The sequence below is a fragment of the Tauraco erythrolophus genome, chromosome 4 (assembly GCF_009769465.1).
Source record: "Tauraco erythrolophus isolate bTauEry1 chromosome 4, bTauEry1.pri, whole genome shotgun sequence".
NCBI lineage: Eukaryota > Metazoa > Chordata > Aves > Musophagiformes > Musophagidae > Tauraco > Tauraco erythrolophus.
Genome location: NC_141468.1, coordinates 18,692,008 through 18,706,934, shown reverse-complemented (window position 1 = coordinate 18,706,934; position 14,927 = coordinate 18,692,008). Strand labels below are relative to the sequence as shown.

At 34.6% G+C, this 14,927-nt stretch overlaps 1 protein-coding gene across 5 annotated transcripts in view; it reads right to left on the bottom strand.

Moving 5' to 3' along the window:
• TBC1D22A (TBC1 domain family member 22A) overlaps nucleotides 1–14,927 on the bottom strand; it is a 186,786-nt gene that overhangs the window by 135,494 nt on the left and 36,365 nt on the right. For all 5 annotated transcript variants that reach the window (XM_086610308.1, XM_086610309.1, XM_086610313.1 and 2 more), the window contains one exon: nucleotides 9,719–9,833. In XM_086610308.1, coding sequence (XP_086466434.1) covers nucleotides 9,719–9,833 — 115 coding nt within the window. The remainder of the gene's footprint in view (nucleotides 1–9,718; nucleotides 9,834–14,927) is intronic.

The window sequence follows — 14,927 nt, the reverse complement described above, 5'->3', positions numbered from 1 at the left end:
CTACCAGTCAACAGAAATCATTAAGTTCGATGAATCCTCCATCTGACACTTATTTTAATCTTTGAGATAGCAACTATTGAAGAAGCAAACACCTACTCTTACAGCTTTTCTCCATAGCCTTTTTTAATCCCTTTAGACACTTTCTTTTGAAGCTTGTCACTAGAATACAGAGTAAAAATACAGAAACTGTTGCTTACTACACTCTCAATGAAAATATTGCAGTATGATAACGAGATGAATCACTGCTCTGAAGTACTTATTTAGGCAGGTTAAAGTGACAGCTTTGGGACTCGGAGCACACCAACTTAGTACCACTCTGAAAAAGGAAGAGCATTTTCTAATACGGCAAGCTAAACCACTCCGATATTTTCTTCTTAATTACACAAAAGCCCTTTCATTTTATTCAAAGTCCTACAAAAATAACGCTGACATTTGGGGAAAAAAAAAGAAAAAAAAAGTTTGAGGATTACAGACTCTTCCCCTCTCTTCTCCCGAAGAAAGGAAAAGCTACATTTTAATTCAACAACGTTTTCCTGTGAAGGTATATTTATAAAAAATCATTTATGTTTTTTAATTTGAAATACCCAAGTAACCTCTAGCATACTCTTAGTACAAATCTATCACTTAACATTTTGTCTAACTTTTCTATTCCTCATATTACCATATTTAATTTGACTCAGAAAAACAAAAGTTAGGAATAGCTTTTAAAACAGGTGAAAGCATCTTTTCTTTTACACTTTCATTACAAAAATTGGCTCAAATTGCATCAGATAAAGAAATCGGAGAGATTACACTGAAGAATTGTTTTTAGAGAAATGTATTATTTAAGTTTGGTTTAGGACAGTATCAAAAAATAGAGCAAATACTTTCTGAAGTAAATGTCATAAAGCAATGCAACAATTTTATTAATATTTAGTAGAGTCTACTTTACACTTTGAAAACAGAAAGCAAACTGTTTCAAATTAGATGCAAACAGTGATAGTTAGAGAAGCTTCATAAAACTCTAGTAGGTGAATACAACCATGAAAGCTTTTCTTTCTCCCTTATCAATCTAAATTCCAGTTTGGATGACAACTACAGTATGAACGACTAAATGCAAGAGAAAAGTTCATTTAACAGGAAAACTGAACACTACCTTATTTTTCAATAGGTCATGGGTTTTGAGCTTTTCCTCCTATATGTTTTAGGACTTAAAACACACTCAGTGCTTTGGTTTCATAAGCTGAATTCTGACATCCTTGGTAACTCAACTAACATACAAAATGGCAAATATTTTAAGATTTACATCAACATGACAACAGACCTCCTGTTAATTTTTTTTTTTTTTTGCACAAGCATTTTTCATATACACTTTACATACTGGGCTTTTTGTCCATTCAGCATTATCATTTAAGAATACTTCACTTACGTGGATTGTCTTTTCCTTGAAGACTATTTAAAAGCCTCAAAAAGTCTGGAAAGACTAATACACCTTAAAACTTCAGGGTTTGGGTTTTTGTTCATTCCTTTTCTTTTTAAAAAACAGAAACTCATAAAGTGCTATGAGCAATTAATATCATTACTCAAAATATTAATTTTATCTCAGAGAACTAAAAATAACAGGCAATTAAGCAGTTGGATATACTTACTAGGATAATCTTAATGTCTCTTTTTCACTTCTGACAGCAATTGCTATCTGTAGCCAGAGGAATCAAACTTTAATTAGGCTTATTCCACTTCAAATAGATAGGAACCTTTTTTAAAAGTATTCACAGAGAAGTTTTATCTAAAATAATTTAATTTTTCCTTGGCAGGTAGTGAAGCTGAGGGTAGCTCCTACTTCCTCTACTAACACACCTTTATGAGCTAAATACTCAGCACTACTACTACTATGCTTCTGTAATAAAACTTAAGACGACATTTTATCACAGCTGACACTTTATTCCAAGTTGCAGCATGTGCCAGTTCATAAGAATAAGAATTTTGATTTTGCAAGTTGTGCGGTTAAGGAAATGGATTTTTAAGAACTTAATTTTGTTTCAATGGAGGGTCATGAAGATGACTAGAGTTATTTTCTTCATCACATCACTATGATACAATTTCAAACACTATAAGGATCTACAGAACTACTTAAAAAAAATTATAGACAACATGACAAGTAACATTAAAAACAATTCTATATATCGTAAGCAAAGAAAGGCAACAAAGGCTTTGTTGCCCTTCAGGAGAATTTTTAGTCCTTCAGGAGGGACTAAACAAACCCACATGTGTAACTTTTTTTTAATGAGCCTTCTATTTGAAACTAGTAACTAAAAAAACTTATATTCACAGTGCTTGGTTATCACAACTATAAAACTTGTTCAGTCTCAAATCTTTCTTCAAGTCTATTGAATGCAACCAATGCAACCAACATTTAGCTTGGAAATCTGACAGTGTATTGAAGAGAGTGAAATCAAAAGTGAAACAGAGTTTGAGAAGGAATAATTTTGCAAAACATTATTGTCTATTATAATAAATCATGGCCATTCAAGACAATACTAGAAAGTAAAAATACTAAAAAAGCAGCTTACCATACCCTACATCTGTCTGTTGAGAGGCTTTTATGAGTGCTCCCTAACCCGCCAAGTGAAAAACAAGTGGAATTCACAAAGACTTATCACAAGGGTGCAGTTTAATAAACACAGTTAAAGCAGTCTAAGAGCTACCTGGCATTAAACAGAGATCTTGCTTCTCCATTCTTCCCTAACACACTTCTATCCCAATACCAGCACTAACATTCATCTCTGATCCCTGAAACAAGAACTGAAAATAAAATTATTCATTTTATCACAGGACTAATTTTGTGCTAGTTTAGCTGAACTGATCCACTGTGCCAGAGAAAAGCCAATGCTGATCAAAGAGAGAAGATAAGGACGCGTGCTTGGGGTTGGGAAAGGCAAAGCAAAGCTACCCGTTCTGACAGCAGCAACTCCCGATTCAGCTGTATGATCCAAGCACGTGGCAAGCAAACCCTTTTCTGTCCAACTCAACCTGATTTGTAAATACTCAAATATGCAGCTCCACTGTTAAGTTTAAAGAGCAGTGAAATGAAGCCAGAACATGCAGGGTACATTAACCTCTTGAAACAGCAACAGGATCTGGAAGAAGACGAATGCTACAGCACAAAGTAACCTAGCTCATGCAGTTCCAAGCCCTTATTGGGAATCAAATGTATTTAATGAGTAAAATATATGTAGCAATATACTATCACCCAATTAATCAGTTACTTGTAGATGTGTGCTCAGCTGCTCATGATTAACACCTTCTCAAGGTTACTATACTCCAAGAAATGCCAGTAGCACTAATTGAGTTGGTACAATTAGCTAAAAATCCACTAATTAAGTAAGTAAATCACCTCATTTTAACCAAAGCAGATTAAGAGAGAGCTTATGCAGACAGATTCACTTATATATTTGACACCAAATGCCACCACTAACTTCCAGTAGGTTAAGCAACTAGGGAAAAACAGTAGGGACTAAACTCTGTCACTAGCAAGTCACACACAAAATGCATACATGGGTAAAGCTCAACTATATTCAGTAGGGATTTGCTATTGTTACTACATGAAAAAATAGTCCTTAATTGAAATAGTTACATAACTCTACGCCAGAACAAAGATTAGTCAAACTGCAACTAAAAAATTAATATTCCAACAAGTCATGCTGAAAGATAAAGATGAATTTGTCCAGGTAAATAATTACAAAAAAATACCAAAACTCAAAAACAAAAGGATCAAAAGACTAAAGGCTATTTATAGTTCATTGGCCCCCCCCAATTAATCAATTCTATCCATTCCACAAGTTCTGCAGAAATATTTCCCCTCCTTCATGCTCTCTCATTCACTAACCCACTAATTAAAGACTTTAATTCAAAAGTTTTGTATTAGCTTTCTTCATTCCTTGCCCACTCAAATCACACAGATGATAATATTCCAATTACCAAAGAATATTTTATACAATATTATTCATGTTTATGAGAATTTCCATCATCTTCACTGATGTCATGAGTATTACTATAAAAAGTCGTAGAAATTATTAAGAAGCAGCACTGAAATATACCTTTGTATAGTACAACATACTTCTTGCTGATTTATATTAAGGAGAGAAAATTTCACTTGTGGCATGGTATTTTCATATGACAGTAGAGTGATTTAAATTATTTTGAACAGTTTTTCATGCAAGTTTTACAATAGTTTTAAAAAATGAAGAAATATTTTCTATGATTCTATAATACTTTTACGACGCAAGAAAACGTTGAAGTGTCAGTTATGCTTCATGTCAGTGCTTTTGTGAAAATTTATACAATTTACATAAATAATTTCAAACAAATGTGTAAATAAAAACATTTTAATACAGTTTGTTCAGAAACATGTATTTATTTAAACAAAGAAAAGCATTAAAACAGTAGAAGGTTGTTACAAAGTGTAATGCCAAAATTATCAGAAAAGTTTAAGAACATACAACAATTGCAAATAAAATATTTTCATCTCTCAAACTGAAGAAATTCCTCACGTTACTGAGCACTCTCCGAGTATTTCTTTCCTGGTAAACCAGAAGACAGCAAGGATGATTCTATCAGTCTCCAACCACTTGATGGGCCTGGGAGAGGGAGAAGCATCCAGTTAATCCAGTTATAGCTCCTTGTTCAAATTCCATTTTATCAAATCAATTTGTCATGCCTTCAGTTTCATTCAGTCTCTTTGAATAACTACAATAAATGTAAGAATAACTACAAATATGTTACATCTTTTCCATTTTATCCCCTCAAAACCCCAATGCATGAGCCCTATTCATACTACTCCAAGGACTAGTGAATTGGTGGAACTGAGTAAGAAAGGTCTGGATGTTTAGATAGCAGTATTAATTATCTCAGATTAATTTACATACTGCAGCAATCAAGGTTTCAGGTTGGTCCTGTAAAGGAAATAATGCATGCTAAACAAAACTTTACCTTCTAACCCTCTAAGTATGAGAAATACCTTCTAGCAGCTCTCTGGAGACAGTGGGTTAATACTCTTCGCTCTCTGGCTTTCTGCCTCATCACTCAGAAATTCAGTTTTATGTACATTCTAAACAGATTTACTTATTACACAAAAATTACAATTCTCTTTCCTGTAAAAAAAAAATCTCTGATAAACTGACAACTTTTTAATGGTTTAAAAAAAACACTGAGGAATTACCTCAGGTACAGCCATGATACAATGCTCTGAAACATTACTCCAATTATACTAAAAAAATAATAATTTTAGAAACAGCACTCAACGAGCTACACAAACACAAAATTAATAGTTTTAAATTTAACTATTTGCAGCATATACACCGAAAAGGAAGGAAAGAAAGCAATAATCAGTATGAAATCTCATTTTAAGGACAGGAAGACTTCCTGTGACACATAGGAGGGAATAGAAAGGTAAGCAAGTGAGCTATAGACAGATGATGTTTTTTCTAGGACCAAAGAACTTTTATGTTCTCATAGTAACACTGGTCTGGGACTAAAGCCCATCCCAATCCTTTTAGGATTTGGGCCTGGATTAATTATTTCACAAAATCATGGCAGTATCAATTTTAAAAACACTAGGTGATAGAAATTGCATTGAATGCCTTCTACAAAAGGATGTAAGATGACAAGAAAAATACTTACAAGGGTAAGATCTCTCTTTCCAAAGTCGTCAGTTCATGAGTTCTTGTAAGCATCCTCAAATCTCTGAAGCTCCTCTATTGCAAGAAGGTTGCAGACAATATCTCAATTGCCATTCCAGTCTTCAGCAGCCGCATCTTTCTTGACATTCTTTATGCGACATGAAACGATGAAGTGCTATGATACATGTTCGTTTTCTGCCCTTGACTTTCTACTAACTCCTAATTTTCTCTTGATCCAACACTGCTAGGGGTCTCAAAGTGATTTCACATAGCCATTCCACCTAGCAATGGCCTGATATGCGTCCTTATTATGATGGTGTTTCTCTTGAGCTTTCTGCTGTCTGGATGGTGAATAAATCCAGGTCCTCTCTGCGACTCTAGATATACACACAAGGCCCAGCAAATTACTGAAATGCAGATGTAGTACTGAAATGTCAGATGTAGTGAAGTGCACCTGACTCCATGAGCAAGAAACCACCAGCAAATCTGCAGAACAATTTAGTTCTTGCAAACAATGTAGATCAACAGGAAATCAGAGCAACAGGAAGGTATATAAAGAGAGCAGCGTGCAGCAACTTGAAATAAGACTTACAATCCAGGGCTAAATTTCCTTGTACGTATTAAGTCAGGGAACAGTGAGCAGTCACATGGTGTATCTTATCTAATCAAGAAAAACGCCTCTGGAATTGCATCCACATGGACAAAATTCATTTCGACACAACCCAATATGCTACAAAGACACAGAGCTTTCAAGAAAACTGCCCTGACAGTAATCAGCATTTGTTCTGACAACATATAACACTGCTATGTCATGTAGGAGGTTAGATGTAAGCACAAAATAGTTTTCCCATACCACTACTGCTTGAAATTCCAAAGCAGCCATTATATTATGGCAGAATAAACTTACAGATCTATAGCACTTCTCATAGGGGGAAAAAAAAAAACCACCACCACAAACACAAAACCAAAAAACCCACCACAACAAACCACATCACATACACCATCACCTGGTATGAGAAAGCTAAGGTTTAAATTCTTCCTTCTTCAAATTTCGATCAGAAATCTTAATCTGAATCTATTGTATTCCAGCAGGGGCTGGTATCTACCCTGTCTGAAATTTTTTTTAATTGCACTTGTGTCTCTCCCGGCTTAGTTTGACAACCAACTTTTATCTTGCTGAAAATACTACAGTATTCTGCTTTTATTGCAGAGTGAGAAACTAATAAAACATTTCCAAATTACACTTTTATCATTCTTGCACTGCTGGAAAGGTTGAAAGAACGCTCTCAACATTTAACATATACAATTCCTACAGTCAGTCACTTAATCTATTCCAAATGTGTGAACCTACGTGCTAAAATTAGGTACCTCAATCCATACTAAACCATCAAAACATCTACGACTTCAGTCCTTATAAAAAGACCCACAAACCTACTTTCTGTCATTCAGATTTGAATGAAAGAAACGTTACTAGGCAAGTAAATTACCTCTTCCGTACATGTCATTTGTAGCTTCAAAAGTTCTTTAACAACACTTTTCCAAATGGTTTGTAAGATGATGTAATCACCATAGGTTTATTATTAATGGCATTGTTAATAATAAGAATTTATTAATAATATCTATTAATCCTTTAGGACCTCCTTTTTTTCAAATACAGAAAGAAACTAAAATAAAAGGCGTTATCACTTTCAGTGGCATGAATTGGGACTCAAGTGACTCAAAACTATACACGGATGTTTCAAACTGAGAAAAAATCAAAATCAATAGTTAAAAGAAAACAATTAATGAAGCAATTTAAGGTACAAACCAATATTTATTTAAAATCAGAGCAAGAAATGAGATCTGGAGTAAAAATCTAAGGTAAGTAAGAGTATTACTAGAGTATATATTAAATACACTAAGAATTTACATATTTTTGCTAGGAAACTTCTACAATTCTGCATTTATTTTTATCTAAATTACTTTAAGCACAATTCATAGTCTGAGTTTTGACTTCTTCTATGATTTTATTACAAATCTCAGAATTTGAGGTACTTCCTAAATTTAATGTCCCCATTTCAAGTTTAAGTAAAACATATCATTTTACTTACTCTAACTCAAATCCATAACTCCACATAACTTGGATATATTAGAAAGTCTCATATTAGGAAGCTATTTAAAGACAAATCTTAGAAAGCTTTTATATGTCACTAGGGGAAACAACCGCTGCTAAGACCACTACTATATTGAAGGAAATACCTTTGTTTCTGTATTTTTCTTATTATATAGATATTAGCTTTTAAATGTGCTTTCAGAATAGAGTTTTCTGAGTTTCATATGTTTTCAGTGGCAAAATATCTTCTACTGTTGTTAGTTTTTGTCTTTCTTTAGTGGACGCTTACTGGAACAGTTATGCTCTCCAATATGAAAATATTGACAAACTGGCAAATACATTAACAATCACCAGGCTCTCCAAATGTAAGTTGGTGGTAAAGACAAACTTATTTACCATATTAATTAAACGGTCTATTTAACATGGAATATCAATTCTCTAATCACATCTCATTTGAACTTCTTATTTCAATTAACAACCCTAAAGTCTACTAGAGATCCTACTGTTCTAGGATCATTAAGAACATTTTCATTATCTGTCAAATGAGGGAGTAAAAGGCAGAAACTGCAAGTACTCTCAGGAGTGGGCCTCTACCCTACTTAAGAGATGATTAGGGAAAAAGCAGCAGTAGTTTTCATTAGTTGCTTAGCAATGAAATGTCTCACTATGAAACAAGAAACGAACAAAGTAACAGAGGTGTTGCCATACAAATGCATAAATGGACAGTCTATCATCCACTCAAGGATAATCTGTCCTTCATTAAATCTAATCAATCTGGATTAACACGCCAATGGTATCTTGCATAGAAAGGTAAGAAGAATCCACTACATACAGCCTCACTGAAGTAACCAGACAAGGCATTGCTCAAGTGTACATTAAGCAGTGTACTTTCATTGTATGTCTGCAGGACACGTACAAGGAAAACACTTCTAATTCAATCCAGATTAACATTGTCATTTTTACTATTTAATCTTACCTTTTATATCCATAGTTACATCCAAATTATTAATGAGTTGTTATTGATGAACCATACTCTTAATAAGAACTAAACACTAATATATACAAATTTAAGATAGCAACGATATTCTAATAAGAGATGAGAATTTAATCAGTATCAGTTTGCCAAAAAGAAAAGTTTTTAAAAAATATATTCACCTATAAGGCCACATATACAAGAGAAATACAGCTGTTTACGCTACTATTGGCAGCAGTGTCGTGAGCCCCAGAAAAGCAGAGCGCTTAACCAGAGAAATTTGAATACTGCTGCCTTAATTTTCAAAACCTAATTCCAGGTTGCCAATCTTTCAGCCACAGATCCAGTTTAATAGGTTCCCTCTATTTTAATTTCCCTGCCACTCATGTAAAAGGTTTCCTTGGTTTACGGGTTTTGTGTTTTTTTTTTTCTTGTTTTGGTGTGGGGGTTTTTTGTTGTTGTTGTTTGGGTTTGGTTGGTTTTTGGTGTTTTTTTTTTTTTCAAAACACTTGCTCATTTCATATGTACAATTTAAAGTTTTCACAAAAAAAGTAGATTAGAATAGAGGGAGAAAGATAAAGGGAGAATAAAGCTACCTATGAAGAAAAAAGCATGAGGATTGGTGAACACTAAGTAGAAATTACGATGAAAGCAAAAGCCAGATTGTGCTCCTTTTCCCTGCTTTCAGATCTGACAAAAAAACACTGTCTCTAACTTCTATAGAGGATTTTGGCTGGTTGGGTTTTGTTGAGGGGAAGGTTGTTTGGAATAAAAACCTGAAAGATTGCTGAATTCCACTGACTACTTAAAGCCTGATTGCTTCTCTGTATACATCTAAATAGAACTATATAGATTTATAATTACAAAAATTTATTGTAAAATTCATGTCTCAAATTGTGTTTTGATTAGCTAATCCAAATCATTATACAGATTAAAATGAAGCTGCTTTTCCAAAACCAGTACCAACTCATAATTCAGTATTAAGACAAATCTTACCTATATATTCACAAACGAAGACTACAAAAAAAGGAGTAACAAGATCATTTATGCCCTGAACATATCCGCTGGCTGGATGACGTATTGCCCAGATAAACAAAATCCTTTCAAAGATCTGAAAAAGAGTTAAAGATAATTTAATGAGTAAGTGACACATTTTAAACAAGACACTTTAATATTATACAGGGACAAATTTAATATCATAGAGTTACTAGTATAAAAATATGCATACAAAAGCATAACTGAACACTGGTATTCAAAATAAACTTCCAATGGTAAGCAAGCTTCTCGGTTCTTCAACAGAAAGCATTTTCAGTGGTATTGGCACATGTTAAAACCAATCTAGTACATAATGCAGTTACAGTGGTTACAACAAAGTAGCACTTATTCACTAGAGCTTTTCCAATAATATCAAATTCCTCTTTCCTCAAGAGACAGAAGTATTAAATCATCTTCCCATGATTTTTCACCTATTTGAAAGAAGTGTTTTATCAGTATAGTATTCTACTTGTGAATAAGTAACAGAAAGAAGTACTTTTTTAGCCTAGATTTTTTTAGTAACACGCCCATAAATAGAGATTCCATAGTAGTTAAGTTTGCCTAATACTGCAGTGTGGAGTTTTAGACTTCAGAAGCATGTATACTGGTTAGTAAAAAAATCTGCAAAAAAAAATAGGAAATTTAGAAATAAGACAACCGCCTGCCATATCACATAACCTCATCCCTTCAACTCTGTAAACTGTGCCTTGCTTAGGATCTGCAAAAGCTCTTAAGGCCACAACACATCTGCTTATGGGAAGGACAGCATGAGAAGAATACGGAACAGGAAAATCACACAACTTTTCTCTGACACCATTTAGGTCTGTGTCAAGCTGTATTTTCTCTCAATTCTTTGCTTTTGAACATGCTACGTGTCTTTAAAATGCTGCAAATAAGCAGCAGAGTGAAAGCTGCTATGTGCTTTGCCCTAATTACATGTATTTAATCAGGTATAACCTTCTGAAGCAAAAGAACATTCGCTCTTTCCCTGGAAGGTCTGCCCAAGAAGCCAGGATGTAGAGGCAGGGAAGTGGAGCAGTGGCAGAACAACTCAAACAAAAGGACTATGTTGCTCTTAAGAACAGGCCTAAATAGTAATAAAAAGAGGAGACGCTTTGTAAGGACCCCCAGGAGATCGCATAGTTTGCTGCAACCCCAGAAGTCAAGGAATGCTCAGGCTTCAAGAAAGCCCATAAAAGATCTGCCCTGAAAGGACGCAACAGGGAGAGGAAGTTTAGATTATGAAGTCGGTATTATTTTTATTCAATCTCACTCTGAGTTTTTGCTAGATTAAGAAATTCACTATTCTAATTCCGGTTTGAATTAAAGTCTTATTCTGTAGTTTAAAAGCCCCCTTACAGTCATTTTCAAGTACAGAAAGATCTAGGCATGTATGACTCACACCCAAGCGCTTGAAAGTCCCATCACAGGCTTCCACATGAGCTACTTGAAGCTGAAACACATTTGCACTTTTTGCTTTAAACAAGTCCCAAATATCAACATCTACCCTTCTCCCACAGGCTTCTTTTGAGAATCAACTTTCCTTAATCTCCAGGTTTTATGTTTCCCTGGCATGCTGAAAATCCACAGAACACGAGAGATGGTCAAAAACAACAAACATGAAAAGGCACTGGTGGGTACTGAAACACAAACCTTAACACAGCTCATGTCTGATCCATTACAGCTACAATTAAGATTCAGCTTTTGCTCAGCACGATTTCAGTTTTAAGTCAAAGATCAGGCAAAAAGGGAGGTATTCATTGAGCAAATTCTCCATAAAAGCCTCTTGTTTTCATTAGCCAAGATGCTTATTCCTTTAGCTACAAATCCTTCTTGGTGCTAGTCCTGTCACCTCATGGTTTTTAATACACATGGCATATTAAACTGAAAAAACACCAACATTTGCCCATCAAGCAATAGCCAGTGGGGATCCATTGTCTATCAACAATTGTATAAAGACCTAAAGTTCCGCCATTTACAGCTTGCTTTTACATTTTACAAAATTATATCTTTATGAAATTACAGTTGTTTATACCATATTTTTACTATTACTGCAAGACCGCAAATCTATCTAGGTTAGTTAGTTCACAGCCATCCTTCCTGCTTCTGTTGGTTGCCAACTCTAGTTACATTAAGGTTAGTTTTTCAGTGTTATCAGTGTTACACTCTGTGTTTTGCTTCAAATAAAGGATGTTTAACATACTGCAAACACAAATAACTTTCTTGAAAACAAATATCAGACAGAGGTGACTAGAACAATCTATTTAAACAGCAATTACTGAGCGTTGAATAGCGTTATGCACTAGGCTAAACAAAAAATGTCTGGTGTGATGGGGTTACAAAATATGTACAGTGAGAAACAAAAAAAATAATTCAGTAACAGCTATCAAAATACCCATTGTAAAAACTATAAAAATATTGCTTTTCATGAAGGCATGTCTCAAGTCAAATAACCCCAAGAACTGTGACATCGACCTTCCCTTTCCTCAGAACTTGATAATATACATAATTTGCATTGAAAATTGAGATGCCTATGGATTTCAAAGCATTTTTACAATCCATGTATGAAAACTAAGATGTAGGGAGAAGTTGTGGTTGGGTTTTTGTTTAGGTTTGTCGGTGGGTTTTTTTAATATTATTGAGCAGGAAGGATCACTCAGTGATTGGCACATCAGATTTAATATCCACAAATGCATCTAATCAGAAATTCAACAAATACACATTAAAATAGCGTTTTCAGTTTCCTACCCATTTTCATAAAGTTTCATTTACTGTTCTGAATGGAAAAAAATGAGCACTGAATACCTGAAAGGCAGATTGATTTAAGTTTCTATACAGCACTCACTGTGTTCAAATAGGACTCATTAAAAAGGTCACCTTCCCAAAAGGCTTCCCTCTTGATTTCCAAACCAGCAACAGAAACTGGAATTACTTTTCTACTATAAACCACTGCATCTCATGAAATGTCATTACCAATCAATTACTCTCCTTTGAATTTAACTTTCATTCACGGTAACAGTAAGAACTATATTCATATACATAAAGAGAAGGCTCCATTGGCTTAATAGCAGATTTTGAATTTCTTGTGGGTTTTACCACCTCAGAGGAACTCCAAAACCCTTAAAAGCTTTAATCATGAAAACTGGCTTTCATGAAAGACTTTGCTTTTTGTTTCTTTAAGTAGGCAAAAAAAAAGTGAGGAAAAATTTACAATTTATTTTTAAATTGTATTGCTTCCTTGAAATTACTTCTCCCATATAATGCAAGCTTAGACAGCAAATACAGTCACGTACAGTTCAACAAAATTCAGATAAAGTAGAAATATGATCATTACAGACTACTCCAGATGAACTAATCAAATTTATTAAACCTACAGTTATTAGTATCTAAAATAAACGTGACTTCAACTCCTCTCTCCTCCTCTTTGAGAGCCACTATTTATTATTACCAGTTCTTTAAGTCTTTGCTTCAACACTACCTTCCACTCTCCCTGGATCAACGTAACTCATAAAATAAACCCTTTAAACAAATTTTAAAAGGAACATATAATAAAGAGTTATCTCCTCACATTGGACTCCAAACATCTTTTTCTAAAATGAAGCATTTTATTACAGGAACTGAATTCCAAGCTAAGAAATTAAAACAGCATTATTAAGTCTAATGAGAAGCTCTTTGGGAACAGCCTCACATACCACTAAGAATAAAAATCCTGAAATAGTAACACTTGGAAATTGAAGTCAGAAGACATTCTAAGGTTTACACGTGTTATGTTCCTGGTCTTTTGACTAGCATTTTTTTTCAGCTCTGTCACCTACAATCTCTTCATCTCATTCTAAGCAACACTCATCCTAGTAGCAGTATCATTATTCTAAATCTCTGCAGCATCAAAAATCAGTATGTAGAAAAACCATCATAATATCCAGAATAACAGTCTTACACACCATGTCACATTTTAAAACCTGTCTTTGACCCCATACTCCAATTTCCTTCTCTTCCTTATAGCTCGTCATTTTGCTTTACGAAAGTGGAAGTGACCGTTGCTCACCCAGGACCAGCAACATCTTCCGCCTCCCTTGAAAGGGGTCAGATCTGGGAACAACACAAGGCCCCTGTCTGCATAGAGCCCTTGGGAGTAGGATGGAATCCCCTGTAAGGATAAGGGATTAGGCTTGGCTAGGGCAGGGCTGCAAAAACCCAGAAAGGGAGAGGAAGCAGCTAGGAAGAAGTTGGATGTCATGACCCTTAAGGCATCATTTGCACTAGACTAGTCTTTGTAAGACGACATCAAGCAAGTTGGGCTTGGCTCTCTTGGATCAGAGAGAGAGAAAAGGTAAAGATACATGCAAGCCCATCCTCGCAGTAACACACATACCTAGTCAGGAGATCAGTGGAGCTCTAAAATCATCTAACACATGAAGATTACATGACTCTCAAGTTCAGGACACTGATGGATCAGTAAAAGTCTAATTGGTTCTCTATCACTTCTTTTTAACTTGAATACTTCCTAGATTTCCCCTTATCTCACTGACTGTTGCTATCCACTCTTTTCACGTTCTTATTCTTCTTTACCTCAAGACCACTCACCCCCAACTAACAGATTATTAATAAAACATACCTGGTTTACACTTTTTTCTGTTCTCTTTTTTTTTTTTAAAAAGTGTTAATCAGCTGTCACATCTCACTTCTCCAAGATTTGTATCATTTTTTCCATCCATTTTCTTACTACTCACTAGGGAAGAAAAAAGGAGTTGGAATAGGAAAGATGGATGGGATAGAGTATGGACAGGGATTTTTTTTTCTGAGAGGGTGGGGGTGAATGTTTTTTGCTGTGGGTTTTTGGTTGTTTTTTTTTTTTTAACAAGAAAGCAGCAGCAATCTAGCTGTACAATGCCTTGATCATATTGATGAGAAGTATGTCCATCTACTTTATGTGGCTCAATTATGCTTGTTAAGTGGCTCAATCTACAAAACATTTAAACTAAAGTAATGTAAGTATGACCAGCAAGCAGAGGTATTGTGCTGCATGCAACAGACTAAACTAATTTAAGGAGTAATTCTATGTTACTCGCAAGAGCAATTACAGTTTGTAAAAAGTATCAATTTAAAATACGTTTATTTTAAGGCAGTGTTCAAAATGCACATATCCAGTGAAGCACTAGAAAAACATACC